This window comes from Vidua chalybeata, unplaced genomic scaffold (assembly GCF_026979565.1).
Source record: "Vidua chalybeata isolate OUT-0048 unplaced genomic scaffold, bVidCha1 merged haplotype W_reject_10, whole genome shotgun sequence".
Classification (NCBI taxonomy): Eukaryota; Metazoa; Chordata; class Aves; order Passeriformes; family Viduidae; genus Vidua; species Vidua chalybeata.
In genome coordinates this window covers 380,243-400,769 of record NW_026530345.1, presented here as the reverse complement: position 1 = coordinate 400,769, position 20,527 = coordinate 380,243, and the positions used below count along the sequence as shown (strand labels likewise).

At 56.6% G+C, this 20,527-nt stretch overlaps 2 protein-coding genes, 1 long non-coding RNA gene and 1 pseudogene across 5 annotated transcripts; 2 read left to right on the top strand and 2 right to left on the bottom strand.

Annotated features, from left to right (window-relative positions):
* LOC128783030 (zinc finger protein 850-like) overlaps positions 1–20,527 on the top strand; it is a 281,788-nt pseudogene that overhangs the window by 240,162 nt on the left and 21,099 nt on the right.
* Positions 1,003–8,011, bottom strand: LOC128783073 (serine/threonine-protein kinase pim-1-like). The gene is made up of 4 exons (XM_053933683.1): positions 7,932–8,011; positions 4,455–4,578; positions 2,739–2,915; positions 1,003–2,451 (listed from the first exon to the last, which is right to left on the bottom strand). The coding sequence occupies exons 2-4, from the start codon at positions 4,564–4,566 to the stop codon at positions 2,312–2,314; spliced, it is 429 nt and encodes a 142-aa protein (XP_053789658.1). The 5' UTR covers positions 4,567–4,578; positions 7,932–8,011; the 3' UTR covers positions 1,003–2,311.
* LOC128783091 (uncharacterized) lies at positions 10,268–14,276 on the top strand. Its single transcript, XR_008428988.1, has 3 exons — positions 10,268–10,705; positions 13,496–13,627; positions 14,192–14,276. It is a non-coding gene; the product is annotated as an uncharacterized LOC128783091 (long non-coding RNA).
* LOC128783061 (zinc finger protein 134-like) lies at positions 14,360–17,159 on the bottom strand. 3 transcript variants are annotated; one of them, XM_053933666.1, is made up of 2 exons: positions 17,057–17,159; positions 14,360–16,036 (listed from the first exon to the last, which is right to left on the bottom strand). In XM_053933666.1, the coding sequence occupies exon 2, from the start codon at positions 15,247–15,249 to the stop codon at positions 14,368–14,370; it is 882 nt and encodes a 293-aa protein (XP_053789641.1). In that variant the 5' UTR covers positions 15,250–16,036; positions 17,057–17,159; the 3' UTR covers positions 14,360–14,367. The 3 variants fall into 3 exon arrangements, with proteins under 3 accessions (XP_053789641.1, XP_053789642.1, XP_053789643.1); XM_053933667.1 differs by having other exon boundaries at positions 14,360–15,973; XM_053933668.1 differs by lacking the exon at positions 17,057–17,159 and having other exon boundaries at positions 14,360–15,038; positions 15,225–16,176.

Here is a 20,527-nt window from a genome sequence, read left to right as displayed (position 1 = left end):
GGTCCCTTGCCATTTGCAGTTTTGCACTTCTGGGATCGGTTAACAAACCATCACAAACACCCCGCAAGAGTGGATCGTGACCGGTTGTGGGGGATCCTTTGCTCTCTTGGATGGGGGAGGGAGCAGGGAAATGGAATCAAGATGAGACAGGGATCAGCCAGCCCCACGCCAGGCAGCGTTTTCTCCTCTGAGAGCTCCTCTGAGCTGAGCGAGCTGGTGAAGCCTGCGGAGCATATGAGAGCCGGGACTGAGGGAAAGGCTGGCTGGGAAGGAGTCAGATAAACCCGTGTGGGCATTTCCCTTTCCAAGGGGCTCCTGGGGAGACAAAGGAGACAAGAAGCATTCCCCACCTCACGACATCTCCTTTTTCCCTTCAGTAGCCCTATTGCAGACACTGCATACAAGAGTTTACTTGATCACCTCAATGCCAGGGAGCACCAAGAACTTGAACCTTGCTGGAGTCCAGCCCTGCCTGCCTGTCACCGAGCAGAGGGGAAAGATGCAGAACCTGGGCAGGGGTTGAGTCAAATTGGCATTTTGCCACTTCTGACTTCCTCCCAGCTTTTGCAGCAGGGCGACAACCCCATCGCTGCAAACCACTCCCTTTGGCAAGGCACACGTGGGCCTCGCTGGAAGCTCAGGGCTCTTGAAGGGGCTGCTGCAGTTGGCAACAGGAGCTCTTGTTGAACTTTTCACATTGCCTAACCCCCCCTGCCAAATGCCATCAAGGGGCTGAGGAAGGACACAAAAAGATTACCCTGGAGGAAGGGAGGCCAAAAGCTTGGAAAAGGATGAAAGAAATGCTCTGATCATGACGATGACAAAAAAATAGAAGGATTTATTTCTGACAGCAAATGAACACCCGCTGCCCTCCAGCCCTCCCAGCCTGGCAGGCCGAGCGGAGCCGTTTCCATGGCATGAGGTGCTGGCAGCCTGCGGAGAGAAACCAGAGAGCCATGGTCAGTCACAGAAGGCTCCTGTGCCCTGTCCTGACATGGCCTGTGCCCGGGCCAGGCTGCTGGCTGTGCTCAGAGCCCAAACCTCCCGAGCCATTCTCTGTTTCGAGAGAAGGGCAGCGTGGCAGGCCACGTTCCACCTCCTCCGCTTCAGCACAGCACAGCAGCCTCCTCAGCAGCTGCAAGGGCGGGATGCCCGTGTGCCCGCTGCCCTCTGCCCGAAGCCCTTCTGCCAGCCCAGCTGTGGAGCCGGGTACCCACCTCTGCAGACCTGCTGCCAGGAGAGGAGCCGATCTCACACGAGGTCCTTGACCTTCTTGAAGGGGATGTCCCTGCAGGCCGTGGCCCCTGGGGTAGCGCTGGCACTGGATGTGCTCCACGGACGGTGCAGGCGCTTCCCCGTCCAGTCCGGGCACCAGGTGTAATCTTCCTGGGAAAATAAAGAACAATTGCATGAAAGTCAATTCAAAACAAGACCTGGAAACAAGAAAAACCTACACAGCCTGTCACCGTTTCACAGGCCTGATGAGGGTCTGACCACTCCATGCGAGAATAAAACCTGTCCATGGGTGGGGAAAAACCCCACCTTTCCCACCCGTAAACGCACCCCTTCCTCGAGCGCCTGCAAAGCAGACCAGCTGGGGCACGGCTTCGGAACCCATCCCCCTCTGCTGCCCCCATCCACATGGATGGATGCTTTGTCAGGCTGGCTGACCCCGCCCCAGCCCATGCCGGGCTGGCTGGCAGAAGCTGTAAGCAAGGCCAGGAGCCGGCTCCCCTTCCACAACATCCGTCCCCTGTCCCACCAAAAAGCAGCTCGGCAGCCGGGGGAAAAATTAATATTCCCCAGCGCTGCCGAGCGGGGAACCTGCGGCGCGTGGCCAGGCCGAGCCCTGCCATGCCTGGAAGCACGAGCATCCCCCCGCCCCTGCGCTGGCTGGGGACTCATCTTGATTTCATCGGGGCGCAGAGCGTGTCCTCCAGGAAGGGGCCGCAGCTAAAGCCGGTTGGCTTTGCCCCGCCAGCGACCAGCTCCAGGATGGTGTTCCCAGCTCCACGTGGTGCTCCAGAAGAACACGCCAGCTGTGCCTCGGCTTGTGGGGACATCCTGATGCCATTGAGCTGCAGGGGGATGTTTCCCCTGTTCCAGTCCGTGGCACCTTCACCGCACTGCCACCACTTCTCCAATGGCACGGGGAGCACTGAGCCGCTCCCTCCACAACTCGCCGGGGACCAGCGGAAGCATCTCCTCGGCTGCACTCTCTCCTCCGTGCCGCAGCCGCAGGGAAACGCTCCAGGGTTTTCTTGGAGTGCCACCAGACACGTGCAGCTGGTACTTGCTGGGCTCCTGGATCCTACTGAGCACAGGGATGGATCTCTGCTGTCTCCTGGGCCAGGCAGGGCTCCTGCAGCCAAGAATGCTCAAAAAGGTCTTCCAGTGATGGCCTGTCTGCAGGGTCCATGGATAAACACCACCTGATGAGGTGCTGGCACTCTGCAGAAAGAAACCAGAAACCGCCGCTCAGTGGGACAAGGCTCCTGTCCATGCTCTCCCACATTCCACGGTGCCCAGGCCACACTAGGAGTGCTCAGAGCTGCAGCCAAAAGCTTCCCATCGATCCTGCCTTCTGGAGGAGAGCAGCACAGAGGCACACGTGCCACCTCCTCCAGCTAAGCCCAGGAGATCAACCGCCTCACTAGCTGCAAGAGCAGGACGCTGATGTGCCAGCTGTCCCCTCCCAGCCCCATTCCTTCATCCGAGCCTTGAAGGCGCAGCTCCACCTTGAGACACCCGGGGCGGGAAGAAGAGCTGGCCCCGGACGATGTCCTCGTTTGTCTGGAAAGGAAGGTGCCCGCAGACCAGGTGATAGAGCAGGATGCCCAGGGTCCAGATGGTGGCTGGCTGGCCATGGTAGCAGCCAAAGAGGATCCACTCCGGTGGGCTGTACTCCGGCGTTCCTATGGGACACGGGCACAGCTCATCAGGCCGATGCTGCTCCCTCCCTTCCTCCCTCCCTCCCACCCCGCCCCCGTTCCATAACAGCCAGCCCCTGCCCCGCCGAAAAGCAAGTTGGTTGCAGCCGGCTGAAGGAGGAGCCAAAAGACCGCGCTGCTCCGCCAGCACCAGAGCAAGCGGCACTTCCAGCGGCGCCACAGCCAGTACGGAGAGAGCCCGGCGGAGGCGGCTCCGCGGCGGGACGGGCAGGGGCAGGCACGGGGCGGCCCCGCCGAGGGGCGCCTTGCGGGACGCGGCATCAGCCGGGCTGGGAGAGGCGGGACACGGACGGGACGGGACGGGAGTGGAGTGAGTGTGAGAGGGAGAAGGGGATGGGGAGCGAGTGGAAAGTCGAGCGGAAAACTGGTCGAGAGAAGCGCTGCTGCTGCTGCTGCTGCTGCTGCTGCTGCTGCTGCTGCTGCTGCTGCTGCTGCGGAACCGCCGCAGCTCGCGAACGTTCCTCCATTGCCTCCGCGAACCCAACGGAGGAGCCGCCGCGCGCCCCGCGGAACGAAAGAGAGGAACAAACAAATAAAACCCCTAAGGAATTCCTATTAGAGTAGTAACCAAATCAAACAACGTAGCAATAAAGAAGAGTGTTGGCTTGTGGCTTCTTTCTTCTTTGGCTGAGGTGTAGCATTTCATGGGGAAGAATTGCCTTTTCTGACACTTTCCGACAGTTTTTGGACAGGAGTGCAGCATTTACTTTTCAGGTAGAAAAGGGAAATCGTGTCATTAAATTCATCTCTTTTCATCCTCTGTTGAGACAGTTGCAGGCTGCCAAAGGACATGGTCTGCAATGTGGAACTTGGGGCCAAGTTCCTTTTTCTGCCAGAGGATGAGGAGGGGAAGTATCCCAGAATCATGGAGTCGTGGCATGGTTTGGCTTGGAAGGGATCTGAAAAATCACACGGCTGCAACCCCCCTGCTGTGGCTGGGCACCCCTTGCACTAGCCCGGCTTGTCTAGAGCTCCATGCAGCCTGGCCTTGAGCACTGTCAGGGACGGGACAGCCACACCTTCTCTGGGCAACCTGTTCCAGGAGAGTCTTTTTTCTGAATCCCTCACCTAAACCGACTCTCTTTCCATTTGGATCCATTCTCCCTTGTCCTGTCCTTGCCTGCCCTCCTACAAAGCCCCTGTCCAGCTTTCTTGTAGGTTGCCCTCAGGTCCTGGAAGGCCACAGTTGGATCAAGTCTCAGTCTCTTGCCCTGGCTGAGGAAGCCGAGCTGTCTCAGCCTTTCCTTGCAGGAGAGCAGTGTTATAGGTATGTATTATAATATTGGCTTTTGCAAATATCAAAGTGGATTTTATATGTGTGATGTTCAAGTAACTTTGTTCCAAAGATATAGTTTCTAATTTTGTTGTTAATTAAGCTTAGACATAGTAGTGCAATAGCTGATAGAAGTCTGCTTGTGTTAAAATGCCTGCTTGGATGGGATAACATCCAATGAACACAGGATGAGGACACCTGCTACAGATCTGCCAACGATCAGCACTCACCATCTGAAGGCAGTGTGGACCAAGGCCCGAACTGGAAGTGATAAAGAGAAGGAGCCAAACTCCAGCCAGGAAACACGCATGCTCTGAAAAGGTGGACCCAAGGAGGGGTCATGTAAAATAGTTCCTGGAAAATGTAAACTAGGTTATGGATATGCATAAGGAGCTATGAATATGCAACAGGCTGATGTGAGGGAAAAGGTATTTAAGGGGGATCCCCGAAGGTAACAGGGTGCTCTTGGCTGAGTGCCAAGATGCACCTGGCCATAAATAACCTTTGCTCCATGGTCCTTGTCTCCCATTGTCCTTTATTAAACTTTTTACTTTTTCACAGGAGAGTGAACATGTTTTTCACATGGGCTACACATGCTTATACACAATTCTTGGAAGACTAGTAATTTTTTACTACAATGATTGGGTTAATCAACACATAAACAAACTTATCCATTTTGCAATATGTTTTGCTCATAGAAGTTGATTCAATCTTCTTTCTTGATTCAGTCTTCTTGCAGTCTTCAAAGCTATGTTTCTTCTTGCCAAGGCATTCTGACTATCAAATCTTTTATGCTAATCAGGTCCAAAGTTCATCAGCTCACTTCTGTCCTGCCAGCATGGCTGTGTCTATGCAAGCAGGGAAACACTAATCGAGAGAATTCCACCGAGGTGAAGGTGGCCTCAGCCTCCCATAACCGAGCTGCTGGGTATGATCTGTCAGATCCCCTTGAAGGAGCCTCTAGTATGTATGCCCAGGGAAGAAATGGGAACCAAGGCTAGAGGGGCCCTGCCTTGAGCCAGGGAGAGGCACGGGAAAATCGGATCTCTGGTCAGCGTGGATCCGATGGCCTGGCACATCAGAGCCACAGAAATATGAAACCTTAGCTGATACTGGTGCGCAGTGTGCCCTGATACCATGGGGACATGTGGGGGCAGAACCTGTTTCCATTGCCGGGCTGACGGGGGGATCGATCACAGCAATTGACCCTGTTGGGAGCCGAGGTGAGCCTGACTGGGAAGGAGTGGCAGAAACATCCCATTGTGACCGGCCCAGAGGCCCCGTGTATTCTGGGCATAGACTTCCTCCAGAATGGCTACTACAAAGACCCAAAGGGACTCAGGTGGGCTTTTGGCATAGCTGCTGGAGAGGCAGAGGACATGAAGCAGTTGAACACCTTGCCTGGACTATCAGAGCACCCGTCTGCAGTAGGACTCCTGAGGGTGGAAGAGCAACAAGTGCCAATTGCCACCTCGACAGTGCACCGCTGGCAGTATTGAACAAATCGGGATGCCGTGATTCCATCCACAGAATGATCTGTGAGCTGGAGAGCCAAGGGGTGATCAGCAAAACCCACTCACCCTTCAACAGCCCCACTTGGCCTGTGCACAAGTTGACAGAGAATGGAGATTGAGTGTGGACTATCGTGCCTTGAATGAAGTGACTCTACCGCTGAGCACTGCTGTGCGGACATGCTGGAGCTCCAGTATGAGCTGGAGTCCAAGGCAGCAAAGTGGTACGCCACTGCTGACATTGCTAACGCCTTTTGCTCCATTCCTCTGGCAGTAGAATGCAGGCCTCAGTTTGCTTTCACCTGGAGGGGCGTGCAGTACACCTGGAACCGACTGCCCCAGGGGTGGAGGCACAGCCCCACCAGCTGCCATGGACTGATCCAGGCTGCACTGGAAAAGGGTGAAGCTCCAGAACACCTGCAGTACATCGATGGCATCATTGTGTGGGGGAACTCAGCAATGGAATTATTTGAGAAAGGAGACAGGATCGTCCAGATTCTGCTGGAAGCCAGTTTTTGGAGAATGCACATTCCTGAGTAAAACCAGATTTTGAGCCCTCTCTACCTGGTCACCCACAAAAAGAACGATTTCCACTGGGGCCCTGAACAGCAACAAGCCTTTGCCCAGATCAAGCAGGAGATCGCTCATGCAGTCGCCCTTGGTCCAGTCAGGATGGGACCAGAGGTGAGGAATGTGCTCTACTCTGCAGCCAGGAACAATGGCTTGTCCTGGAGCCTTTGGCAGAAGGTGCCTGGGGAGACTCGAGGCCGACCACTGGGATTCTGGATCCAAAGCTACAGAGGGTCTGAAGCCAAGTACACTCCCACAGAGAAGGGAATCTTGGCCGCCTATGAAGGAGTTCAAGCTGCCTTGGGGGTGATTGGCACAGAAGCACAACTCCTCCTGGCACCCCAACTGCCGGTGCTGGGGTGGATGTTTCAAGGAAAGATTCCCACATCCTGCCACGCCACCGACACCACACAGAGCAAGTGGATTGCTCTCATCACACAGCGCACCCGTACTGGAAACCTGAATCACCCTGGGATTTTGGAAATAAAAACTGGACAGAAGGTGAAAACTTTGGTCTCGCTGATGAAGCGGAGCAGGAACAAGTGGCATGGGCTGAAGAAACTCCACCATGCAAACATCTACCAGCAGAGGAAACACGCTACGCTCTTTTCATGGACGGTTCCTGTCGCATCGTAGGGATGAACCAGAAGTGGAAAGCAGCCGTATGGAGCCCCACACGACAAGCTGCACAAGCTACTGAGGAGAAGGTGGATCAAGTCAACTTGCTGAACTCAAGGCCGTTCAGTTGGCCCTGGACATTGCTGAGAGAGAGAAGTGACCAAAGCTCTGCCTTTATACCGATTCATGGATGGTAGCCAGTGCTCTGTGGGGCTGCCTGGAAAGGAGGAAAAAGGCCAACTGGCAGCTTAGAGGAAAACCAGTCTGGAATGCTGACGAGTGGAAAGACATTGCCTCTCGGATGGAGAAGGTACCTGTGGAAGTCTGCCATGTAGATGCCAGTGTCCTCAAGAGTCGGGCTAATGAGGAGCACCGAAACAACGAGCAGGTAGATCAGACTGCAGAGACAGAGGTGTCAAAGACAGACTTGGATTGGCATCACAAGGGGCAGTTGTTCCTGGCTCGATGGGCTCATGATGCCTCAGGTCATCAGGGCAGAGATGCCACCTATAAGTGGGCACGAGACCGAGGGGTGGATCTAAGCACGGACAGGATTTCTCAGGTTATCCATGACTGTGAGATGTGTGCTGTGATCAAGGAGGCCAAGCGGGTGAAGCCCCTGTGCTATGGTGGGCAGGGGTCCAAGTACAAGTATGGGGAGGCCTGGCAGATTGACCACATCACACTGCCCCAGACACGCCAAGGCAAGCGCTACGTGCTCACCATGGTAGAAGCCACCACGGGATGCTTGGAGACCTCCCCTGTGCCTCACAGCACTGCCCCAACACCATCCTGGGCCTGGAAAAGCAAGTCCTGGGGAGGCATGGCACCCCTGAGAGGACTGAGTCAGACAAGGGGACTCATTTCAAGAGCGGCATTACCAACACCTGGGCTAGAGAACATGGCATCGAGTGGGTGCACTGAGACCCGCACTGAGACCCCCCCCAAAAAACCCCAAACCCAGGCACCCCCCGGCATATTTGGGCTGAGCTCCCCCTCCCCGGGCACCTGCGGGATGGGGGGCGATGCTCCCGGGGCTGCGGCGACTTCAGGCAGCGCCAGGGCCACGCGATTCCTTCTCTGCTCTTCTCCGGCTGCTCCCTGCTGCCGCTGCGCCTCTTCTCCCCTCCCTCCTCCTCCTGCCCCGTTCCCGAAGGCCGAACCGTGAGGGGAAAGGGGGCGAGGAAAGGGCGGGAACCGTGAGGGGAAAGGGGGCGAGGAAAGGGCGGGAACCGTGAGGGGAAAGGGGCGAGGAAAGGGCGGGAACCGTGAGGGGAAAGGGGGCGAGGAAAGGGCGGGAACCGTGAGGGGAATGGGGTGGGGCCAAGGGGACCGGGAGGGACCAGGGAGGGCTCGGGGCGTTTGGGGCTTTTTTGGGCTTTGGGGGATTGTGTTGGGACTTATGGGGGAACTGTTGGGGTTGTTGGGGAGAATTATTGGGCTTGGGGGGGAGTTGGGGAATTTTGGGAGGTTTTGTGGATTTTGGGGGGATTTACTGGCACTTTGGGAGGGGGGTGTTTTTCTGGTTGTGTTTGGGGGTTTATTGAAATTTTTTCGTTTTTCATTTGAACTTTGGAAGGTTTTACTGGGATTTGGTGGGGATTTTGTGGGATTCTCTTCAATCTCCGGAGCTTTTGTTGGAACTTTTGGCAGATTTTGGAGGGTTTTCTTGGAATTTTGGGGTATTAACCACCCAAAACCCAATAATTCCCTCTAAACTCCCAAGAAAATCCCCCAAAAGCCCCCCAAAACCCCCAAATAATCCTCAGAAAACCCGCCAAAATGCAAAAAGCCCCCCCAATCTCCTCAAAGTCCCCCAGAAATGCCCCAAAATCCCCCCCCCCCGAAATCACCCAAAGCCGCCCAGAACCCCCCAGACTCACTGGGGGCCGTCCTGGATCCGGGGGCACCGGCCGGTGGAACAGGAGCCACTTCAGGGGCCCTCGGAGCTTTTTGGGGAGGGGACACCATGGGAGACCCCCCAAAAACAAGGGAGGGGGAACCCCTGTTGTGCCCCCTCCCCCCAAAAACCCCCAGACCCCGGTTCAGGGTGGGCCTGGGACCCCCCGGGACCCCCAAATCTCCCCCAAGACCCCTCCAGGAACCCCAAACCCCCCTGAGCCCCCCAAGGTTGGCCCAGGACCCCCTGGGAGCCCCCAGACCCCAATCGGGCCCAGCCCAGGATGTCCCCTGGGACCCCCCAGGCCCTTCCCAAGACCCCACCCAGGACCCTTCCAGGACACTGCAGACCCCTCCCCAAACCAACCCGGGACCCCCCAGCCCCTACCCAGCAGCCCCTCAGCAGCTCCAGGAGCCTCCGTCCTCTCCCAGCGCCTCCCCCGCTCTCTCCAGCGCCTCCCGCAGGACCCGCCCGGGCCCGGGGCCGCCGGGGGAGGGGCCGCCGCTTCCGCCGCGCCTCTGATTGGCTGGAGCGGCGCGGGGGAGGCGGGCCTTGCTGAAGGGAAGCCGCGCGGTGATTGGTTGGTTCGGCACGGGGCGCGGCGCTATTGGCTGGAGGAGCCGGCGCGCGCGGCGGAGGCGGGAGACTGTGAGGGGAGAGCGGCTGAGGAGGGAGCTGAGGTGGGGCCGGGGGAAAGTGGGGGGGTTTGGGGCGGGTCTGGGGAGGTGTGAGGAGAAATTGGGGATTTCTTCTCTGCTTTTGGGGGGGATTGACGGGAAATAGGGCGATGTGCTGTGCGTTTGGGGGGAATGGGGGGGTCTGAGGGAGCTTTGGTGGGTCTGCGGGGGCTTTAGGAAGCTTTGGGTGGGGCTTAAGAGGGTCTGGAGCGTTCTCAGGTGTGTTTAGGAGGATCTAAAGGAAATTGGGGGGTCTGAGGAGATTTTGAGGGAGTTGTGAGAGGAACTGGGGGATCTGGGGCTTCTGAGTTGGGTCTGAAGCGAATTTGGGGGAGTCTGAAGGGATTTCATAGGGTTTAGGTAGGGTTTGGGGGTCTGAGGGGGATTTAGGAGAGTCTTGTGGGATCTGGGGGGTCTCAGGTGGGTCTGAGGTCAATTCTGGGGGCACTGGGGCTGTATGAGGGTAATTGGGGGGGGTTAGGTGGGTCTGGGGTGGATTTGGGGCTCTGGGGGCACCTGAAGGGGGGTGCCAGGGGCTGAAGGAGTCGCAGCCCCCCCAGACGCCCCCAAAGCCCCCCTGTCCCCACAGAGGGGTCCCGGTCATGGCGGTGCAGGACCCCCGGCCCAAGCCCAGCATCTCCATCAACAACCTGAACGAGGAGATCAAGAAGGATGGGCGGGGGGAGGCTGGGGGGTCCTGGGCGGTCTGAGAGTGTCCCTGGGTGTCCCGAGGGGATCAGGCTGTCCCCTGGGTGTTCCCAGAGCTGGAGCAGTGTCTGTCCCCATTGTCACCTGTCCCTGTGCCAAGTGTCCCTCTGTCCCCTGTGTCCCCAGAGCTGGAGCAGTGTCTGTCTCTGTTGTCACCTGTCCTTGTCCCCAGAGCTGGAGCAGTGTCTGTCCCCTCGCTCTGTCCCCTGTGTGTCCCCAGAGCTGGAGCTGTCCCTGTGCCCGTTGTCCCCATTGTTGCCAGAGCTGAAGGAGTTCCTGTCCCTGCTGTCCCTGTCCTTGTCCCCATTGTCACGGTGTCCCCAGAGCTGGAGAAGTCCCTCTGCGCCATTTTCTCGCGCTTTGGGCAGATTTTGGACGTTTTGGTGTGGCGCAGTCTCCGCGTGCGGGGCCAGGCCTTCGTCACCTCCAAGGAGATGAGCAGCGGCACCAACGCCCTGCACTCCATGCAGGGCTTCCCCTTCTACGGCCAACCCGTGGTGAGACAGAGACTGGGGCAATTCTGACATTTGGGGAAAGAACTGGAATTCTGGGGGAAACCGCCAAACTCTGGCCTCAAATATCCCCAAATCCAACTTGGAATCCTTTCAAATTCACCCTGAACAGCCCAAAGCTTCCCCTGTTACGACAAGCCCATGGTGAGACAGAAATGCTGGGGGAAAACCCTGGAATTCTGGGAAAAAAAACCGGGAAAAAGTCCTGAGGAAAAGAACCATATCCAACCAGGAATCCCCCAAAAATCCCATCAGGAAACCCCTGACATCGAATTGGGAGCACCCCCAAAATCCAACCAGGAACCCCCAAAGCTTCCCCTTCTATGACAAGCCCATGGTGAAAGAGAAATCTGGGGAGAAATCTTGGAATTTTTTTTTAAATTCCTGAAATTCTGGGAAAAAACCCAAATCCAGCCTTAAGTATCCCTAAAATCCACCCTACAACCCCCCAAAGCTTCCCCTTCTGGGACAAATCCACAATGAGAATATTTGGAATATACCCAAATTTTGGGAAAAATCCTGAAACTGGGGGAAAAAAGCCCAAAATTCATTTGGGAACCCACCCAAAACCCCATGGTAAATACCCAACCCTGAAATCCGGGGAAGAAATGGAAATCCAGCCAGAAATCCACCCCCAATCCCCTGGGAACAACCCCAAGTCCCTGTTGGAGCCTCCCCAATTTCTCTGAATTCTCCCAAAATCCTTCTGAAATTCCCCAAATTACTTCTAGGACTTCACAAAATCCCTCTAAAATGTCCCTGATTGCTGTTGGAACTGCCCCAAATCCCATCTGGAGCCTCCCCAAATCCCTCAGAACCCCTGGAAATCCCTTGGAAAACTCCAAAATCCCTCTTGGAACTGCCCCAAATCCCAGAGAATTCCCCCAAAGCCCTCAGAAAGCCCCAAATCCCCTCTGGGACCTCACCCAGATCCCCCCAAAATCCTCGGGAACGACCCTAAAACCCCCTGAGCCGTTCCCAGATCCCCCTGGACTGATCCCAAATCCCCTCTGGAAGCAGCCCACAGTCCCCTGGCACTGGCCCAAATCCCCTCTGGAACCTCCCTGAATCCCTTGGGCAGCCCCAAATCCCCGAGAAGCCCTGGGCAGCCCTGGGCAAAGCCCCAGGTGCCTGTGGGCAGTGCCCGCAGTCCCTGCTGGAGATGCCCCGGGTGCCCCGCAGTGCCCGGTGCCCGATGCCGGGATGTGCCGGCCCAGCGGATCCAGCGCGCCCCGACGGGCTCGGCCATCCCGGCCAAGGGAAGGGAACGTTCGTGGGGCGGGAGCGGGAGCGCCAACAGGACAGGCGCAGAGCCAAGGGGGGAGAGGCCCCGGCCACAAACAGAGCAGGGCTGCAGCGCAGGGATGGTTTGGGGATTGTTCTGCTGGGATTTTGGGCACTCGGAGGGATCTTGGTGGGGTTTTTGGGGTGGGTTCCGTGAGGTTTTGTTGGGGTTTGGTGGGATTTTGAAGGAAGTTTTTGTGGGGATTTTTTGGGTGGATTTCCTTGGACTTTGGGTGGAATTTGAAGGGACTTGGGGGCATTTTTGGGGGGATTTGAGAGGGGTTTGGTGGGATTTTGGTGTGGATTTTTTGAGTGGATTTGGGGGGGCTTTGGGGGAAATTTTTGTGAGATATTTTGGGTGATTTGGAGGGATTACACTGGGGAGCCCAGAACTGGACGCAGCACTCGAGGTGCTCCCCAACCAGTGCTGAGCACAGGAGAAGAGTCACTGCCCTGCTCCTGCTGGCCACACCATTCCTGATGCAGGCCAGGAGCCATTGGCCTTCTTGGCCACCTGGGCACACGGCTGGCTCGTGCCCAGCCTGCTGTCCATCAGTCCCTGCAGGTCCCTTTCTGCCTGGTTGCTCTCCTGCCCCTCTGTCCCCAGGCTGGAGCGCTGCAGGGCTTCTTGTGGCCAAAGTGCAGGGCCCAGCACTTGGACTTGTTAAACCTCACCTTGTTGGATTTGGGCCCTGGATCCAGCCTGTCCAGGGCCCTGTGCAGAGCCCTCCTGCCCTCCAGCAGATCCACACTCCCACCCGGTTTGGTGTCACCACGGTTCCAGGAGGCCTCATGGATCCTTGGTTCCATGAGGTCTGGCAGGGCAGCAATGCTCTCCTTGCTCCCACAGGGTCACAGTGGCCTCTGGGTCCCAAGGGATGCTGTTGTGCTCTGTGCTGGTGGCGGGCACAGCTTTCCCTGAGAGTGTTTTGTGCTAACGGGCAGGAGCCACGAGAGCCCCAGCACACGCACACGCACACGGAGCAGCTCGGCACTGAAGACACGGCAGGCTCCAGGCATGGAGCTCCAGCCAGGGTTTATTAGGGTCTGACGCTCAGCGGTCTGGGGGGTCAAGACACAGACAAAGGAGGGTTTAGGGTAGAAATACAGGAAAAGAGGGCGTGGAGAAGAGCAACAGGGATCTAAGGGTTATGGGGTGGTACACAGGAAAAGGGACTAATAGGGAATGCCAGGCTGGATAGGCGGGGACATAAACCCATGGGAAGACAGGGAAGGGAGAACTCGCTAGAACAGGAACATATGAGGGTAAAAGGGGTAGGAAAGGCCAGCGGGCAATGGGGAGGACACAACTGGGACAAATTAACATAGTGCTGCAGAGCACCTTGGGGGAAGCTTCTGTCCTCACCCTGAGCTCTGAGGAATGCCCAGAGCCTAAGGTGCATCTCTCCAGGGGATTGCTGTAAGCTCACGGGTCTCCACAAACACACCCTGGAGATGTCTGGGGCTGTTCATCGTTTCTCTGCTCTCCAGTGCTGAGGCAATGGACTCTGGCACAGCTCTGAGCTCGTGCCCGTGGCAACCACCCCTGGCCATGGGGCTCCATGGAGCTGCTCTCAGGATACCCCCCAAGAGTTGGGGAGTGCCCCAGAACCGCTCAGGAATGTGAGATACCCCAGCATCTCTTCATGAATGTAGACTCTTCAAAAACTCACTCAGTAACGGGCTCCCCCTATCTTCATCATCCCCAAACTTTGTCTGTCTCATTCCAGACCCCACCCCACCTCCCCAGTCCCAACCCATCCCACCCCTCCTGGACATCAAGACCCCTTCCCAAGCTGTACTTCCCCCATTTCACACCTCCCAAACCCCATCCCACCCATCCTGCCCCACCCAATGCCCATCTCACCCCTCCTGATTTGCATCCCACTTTGCCCAGTCCCCTTCCAACCCAATTTCCCCCTGAGAGGTGGTGGAATTGAGTAATTTTGGGGTGGGATTCAGTAGTTTTCAGTGGCATTGAGTGCTTTTGAGGTGACAGATCAATCCTTCTTGTCATTTGGAGTGCCAAGAAATAAAGACAACTAAACCAAATACCCCCCAAACTCCCCCATATCCTCCCAGATATCTCCTGGAATCCAAGATTCCCCAAAACACAAGTAAAATGTGAGGCTTTAGATGCCTTTGATGAATTTCTTGATTTTTACCCCAATTTTCTGTATTTTGAAGGAAGGAAGATAAAAGATAAAAAGAGACAAAAGAAAAGGAACAGCAGCCACTTCCCTCTGTGTATCACAGGGAATGTGGGTCACCAGGGCTGTGCCCAACCTGGGTCCTCTGATGGGGATGGAGCTGGAGCAGCGCATGAAGCTCTTCCTGCAGGCGGGGCTCTCGCAGGGCTTCCCTCAGCAGTGCCTCCGTTGGTGTCGGGTAAAGAACGAGCGGTCTGAGAAGCTCTTCCCACACTGGAGACACTCGTAGGGCCTCTCCCCGGTGTGGATGCGCCGGTGGGTGACGAGGGTGGACTTGTGCTTGAAGCCCATCCTGCAGTTGGGGCAGCAGAAGGGCCTCTCCTCCGTGTGAATCCGCTCATGTACAAGGAGATGGGAGCTGGTGTGAAACCTCTTCCCACACTCGGGACACTCGTAGGGCCTCTCCCCGGTGTGGAACCTCTGGTGGACAATCAGGTCGGACCTGTGGCTGAAGCCCTTCCCACATTCCAAGCACTTATAGGGTCGTTCTCCAGTGTGGATCCTCTGGTGGCAGAGCAGATTGAAACTCTTCCTGAAGCTCTTCCCACATTCCGAGCACTTGTGGCGCTTCTCCCCATCCTGGAGCTGCTCATGGACCACCAGCTCCGAGCTCTGGCTCCATCTCCGGCCGCCTCCCCGGCCCAGGCTGGGTCTTTCCTCCTCAGATCCCCCTGATCTGCGTTTGCAGCCCCTCCTCGTGCGGCATCTCCGGGGCTTTTCCTCCCCGTTGGGTTCCTGCACCGTGGAGCCGCTCAAAACGGCCTCTTCCACGAGCTTCTGCCGCGGGGATTTGTCCTCCCTGCTCTCCATCCTCAGCTCCTGCTCTGGGGGAGGAAGGACAAGGAGAGGATGGGATTTGCCTCCGTGCCACAGGGAAGGGCAAGGAGATCCCCCCAGTGCATCCCCGGCAGGACGGCACCGGCAGCGGGGCTGTCCTGCAGCCGGGGGCCGTGCTGGGCTGGGAGATTGAGCAGGAGAGAGGGGGAAAGGGGCACTGACTTCCTCCTCACCTGGGTCCTGGCTGTCCCGGGGCATCTTCCTCTTCCTCGCAGCCTCCTCCTCCACCCAGCCAAAGTTTGGGAACGGGAAATCCTGGTTTTGGGGGAAAAACAAGGTGTGAATGCCTTGGATTGGGGATTCCTCCTGCCCAAATCCATCTCCAGAAGTCTCCAGGTGTCCATAAAAACCTCAAAAAATCAAGAGTGAATCAAAAAAAGCCACCAGGAGTGTCCCATGTCCAGTCTCATCCCTCTGGGGTTCTGGTGCTCCCCCGTCTCAGGGCTGCAGGGGATCCCATGGGTCCTGGGGATCCCCCTTCTCCAGGGTCCTGCTTAGGGATGCTGGGGTTTTTGGGGTACGAGGGTCCCCCTCTCCAGCCTCCCTCCAATCCAGACACTTGGGGCTCCTCCCTCTCCCCACCACCCTGTCCTGGTTTAGGGCAAATTTGGGAGAAAACAAAGCAGATTCCTGTGGCCCCTCCCCCAACCGGTTCAGGAAAAGATTTCCTTGGAGAAAAGTAGAAATAACCTGTTGATTTAATAGTCAAAGAATTCACCAGCACAGAAAATGAACAATATTAGACAATAAAACTTGTTGCTGCTCCAAAAGAGATGACAAACTCAGGAAGTCCCTCCGTGGGCTGTAGCTCGGCTCACTCAGTCTCTGATCAGTCCCTCCGTGGCCCAGGCCCGGCCCGGTGGGCCACAGGTGCGAGCTGCCGGTGCTCTTCTGGTGTTCAGTCCAGAGCAGGTTTAAACAGCTCCAAAGAAAAGGAAAAACCACAGGCCAGGGAACTTCTCTGCCTCAGCGAGCTAAAAACTAACTAAAAGCAAAGGAGAGCTCTGTCCCGCTGTCTGTCTGTTGGCAGACAACCGATACCTTAGGTTTAAGGTTTTCTGTTCTGCTTTGCTGTGCAGCTTTAGCTTTCTATTAAGTGTTACTGGGATCTTTTCACAGGGTGGTGAAGACAAAACAATCCTGTTCTAGCTGAGAGTCAAGGACAATCTCTTCAAACTTCAGGCCCAAAGCACAAACAACGGGGAAAGAGGAGGGCGGGCAAGCAAGCAAGGAGGATGAAACTTCATCATTTGAAGCTATTTATTGGGCAGTTAAATCCTGGGTGCAAATAGACTAAAACTTATAAAAATGTCAGATCTCCTGACCAAGCCCTCTTTTGCTTCCATCTTGGAGCCATCCGGGCAGAGCCACGACCTTGGCTCCAGTACTGCCGGGCTGTGGCCTTTGAAGGCACTTCAATAAATATCCACTTTATTCCTCTTGCCTCCGTCTGGCCTCAGTTCCAGCTCCTTAAGGCATCACAGCAGCCCAGGAGCCGGAATGTGGAGGAGCGAGTGCAGTTCCTGAAAACAAACTGCGCGCTGCTTCCTCGCCCCTTCGCTCTCAGAACCGGCCTTGAAGGTGCAGAACTCATTTCGGGGCTAAACGGACCAATGGGGGCACGGGCACCGTGAGCTCACCCCGGGACACGCCCCGGGCAGGGTCAGGGGTCCCGTCCCCGCCTCATCTCCGGGCTGCCGGGGGTCCCCCAGCTCCGCTACCGCCCCTTCCTCTCTCCCGCCCCGGGGCTCCCACGTTCCGCAGCCCCGACTCTCACGGGGATCCCCAAAACCAACGTCCCGCCCTGTCAGTACCGGGCCAGCCGCACGTGGAGCCCCCGGGACCCTCCCGAGGGGCGATCACAGCTCCTCTCCCCCCGAAAAAGCTCCTCCTAGGGAGCCCGGAGGGATCCGGGGCTCGGAATCTGCCGGCTCCGAACACCCTCCAGAAAAATCCTCCCGGAGACCCCTCGATAGAGTCGGGGCGAGCTCGGCCTCCCCCTCACCTGCGGCTCGGGGCTGGGGGCGATGCTCCCGGGGCAGGGGGTGCTGCAGACCCAGCGTGCGAGCGGTGCGAGCGGCGGGATTCTCCCGCTCCTCTTCCTGCTGTTCCTGCTGCTGCTGCTCCTCCTCCTTCTCCTCCTCCTCCTCCTCCTCCTCCTCCTCCTCCTCCTCCTCTCCCTCCTCTCCCTCCCCCATTCCCTCCGCTCCCAGCCCGGAGCTCCCTTTCCCACCCCTCTGCCCCGCGGCCGCCCCAGCACCGGCTGCTGGGTGCGGGGAGCCCCCGATCGGCCCCAGGGGTGGGCAGGGGGCTCGGGGCCCGCCCCCGGTGCGGATCCGTACCCCCGGGCCGAGCCCGAAATTCCGCTGGCGGGGCCGCCGGGCTCTGCGGGTCCGCCCGGCAACTGGTGAGTCATCGGCGAGAAAAGCTCTGGTTGGCTGGAAATTGTTCAGCGCGTTCTCTGATTGGCTGGAATTGCGAAAGGCGCCACGCCCTGCGGCTGTCCCGGGGAGCTGCGCAGTCCGGGCCGGAGCCTTTTCCTATTTCTTTCTGTCTCTCTGAGACTTTTTCCGATTTCTTTCTCTCTCTCTGAGATCTCTTTACTAGTTCTTTCTCTGCCTTTCTCCTTCCCACTTCTTGTTCCGTTCAATCCACGTTCAGTCGAATCCGCAGGTTGCGCTCCCGTGGTCTCATTTGCACCTTCCCTGGGGCGGAGGCGTCTCTCCCTCACGGGATCGTAACCCGCGGGCAGGGTCCGTTCCCACCCCAATCGTTCCGGGATTGTGTCAGGGACTCACTTCCCTTTCCTCCCTCCCTCTGCCTGCAGCCGGGAATGTGCTGGGAAATGTCCAGCAAAGCCACCTTTGCTGCGTGCTGCAGGAGCCCACGGAGCTGCTGCACCTTGTCCCCGGGCCCTGCACAGCTCCTTGGGAGGCACAGCAGGAGCAGCACCCTGGGAGCTTCGGGAATGCCCCTCTGGGATCCGTGGCACGCGCTCCCAGGGGCTGGAATTCCAGTTCCCAGCCAGGAAAAGATCTTCCTGCCCTTGAAGGCAAAGCTCTTAAGAAGGGGCCAAAAGCCAAGTGCAGCAAGATCCTACAGTGACATTTCACTGCCAGCCTTCCTAACTTCACCCACGGTTGTTGCAGCTCCTGCACTGGGAATTAAATCAGGGCAGGGTCTTTGGTGGCAGCTGCCCTGGCTCAAGGGAGACACAGAGAGAGAAAGAGAGCAGGCAAAGAGAGGCAGGAGAGAAAGGAGGACACAAACACAATCAGCTGAGAAGGTGGCACTCTGCAAACAGAACTGCCAGGGACTGAAAATGAACGGGACAGAAAGAAATAATTTTGTAACTTTATTTCCTATCAAAATACAATTTCCTCCCTTTCTCAAAACCTCCTGCCGGTGTCATTCAGCAGGGCTGTCAGAAAGTTCTTTGTTCTCAGTGGATGTTCCAGGCTGCAGCCACGAGGAAACAGGGAATGGGGATTTTCCTGCTCCTTGGGAGTTTGACATCCTCAGCTGAGGAGAGGAGGAGGCACCAGAAGGAAAGGTACCTGGGCTTCCCCCTTCCTCAGGAAAGAGGAGAGGTGTTGCCCTGATTTTTAAAAGTGTTAAGTTTTCTTTTATAGTTCTTTTGAAAGTTTTAAAGTTCTCATAAACTTCTTTAGCCTTCCGATAATGTTTACATATTTGAGAGTCAGAGTTCCCACACAATTTCATGTATAAATAGAATAGTTTCCATCTTTCTCTGTGGGGGGAGAGAAACAATTGATTGATCTTTGGACCAGTGTGGTTGGAGAGGTGGTAATTCCACCCTCCAATCCACGGCCACCTTTGGAATTCTATAAATACCAGGTGTTCCAATAAAACTCTGTCTCTTTCTCCTTTGAACTTCCCAAGCTCCTGTGTCCTCATTTCATGTCCAATAGCGACATCAGTGGGCCTGGCTGAGCTGGCAGGACACTGAGGCTGCTGAACTTCCAGCTCCCCTTCTCACACAATGGGCATTGTGTGGTTCCCTGGGCCTGGGGCTTTGGAGAACAAGCTCCAGGTGTCAGCTCACCTGGTGCAGACAATTTATCATCTGGTAACATGAGGTCACACAGTGGGCTATGACATCACAGAGTGGGGTATGTGAGGTCATCGAGCAGCGATGGCATCATAGACTGCCTCTGTGACATCACAGAGAAGGCTGTGACATCACGGGGCAGAGGTCTGACATCACAGAGCAGACTATGACATCACAGACTCTGCTGTGACCTCAGAGACCAGCTGTGTGACATTAGAGAATGGGCTGTGACATCCCAGAGCAGGCTGTGACATCCCAGAGGGGCTGTGTGACATCCCAGGAGAGCTCTGTGAGGTCACTGGGTTGGTCACTCCACCCCAGCTCCCCCTCACAGTTTCTCCCAACAACTCCAATGCTGTTCATGCCCAGCGGGGTCCCTGTCCCCCGGTATCCCCCCGGCCCACCTGGAGCCACAGCCTCCACCAAAGGATGTTCCACAGGATCCACCCCAGAGCCTGACACGGGCACAAGGGGCTGGGCTGTGTGACCAGGACATCAAGGACGTGGATTACCCAGGGCCCTGTGGCCTGGGTTGGGTTCCCCAGGGCAGGAAAGATGTCTGGCAGCTGGAGCAGGCTTAGGGAAGGGCCTCCAAGGTGGGGCTGGAGCCCCTGGGCTGTGAGCAGAGGCTGAGGGAGCTGGGCTTGTCCAGCCCGGAACAGGGAAGGCTGAGGGGCTCCTCATCCCAGCCTGGCAGTGCCAGCGAGGAGGGAATGGAGAACACAGAGCCAGGCTCTTCACGGGGGGCCTGCTGGGAGACAAAAGCCAATGGGTGGAAGGGGACAGAGGGGAGATCAGCCAGGCCAGGAGGAGATGAAATGAGTCAGGCTGGTTTCAGCATTTCCTCAACACCAAAAGCAGCCTGACCTCCCTTCTCCATCCACCACTGACAGCTTTGCAAATCAGGAATTGTTCTGAGCTGTTTTATCCTCGCTCCAGGATGAGCATTCTGACACAAGAACTTAATTGTGGTTATATCTTTCACAAAACCACATTTATCTAAAATCAATTTTAGTATGGAAATCACCTGTGGATGGTGGACTCATCAGACGCTGCTGGGACGTTGCACATAGCTCAGGGAAGAGCGTGATTGTTATTAAATTGTGCCCTGTTCTACTATGGTCTGATGGCCAGGGACAGAGACAAGCCATCCAAGCCCCTCCCAAGCATCCCCCAGGGCAAGAGGCACAGAGACCCCTCGAGCATCCCCTGGGTACCGGACAAAATAAACTTGGCAGAAATTAATTTAACTCTGCATAAATACTTTGATGAATATTTGATCTTCCCACAAGTCACTTGCGATGGGAATGCAAACAAATCCCAAACATGAATAAACTGACAATAGAAGCAGTTCTGTGGCAATTCCAAGTTTCATCAGTTCCTGCACAGCTCCAGCTCTGCTGC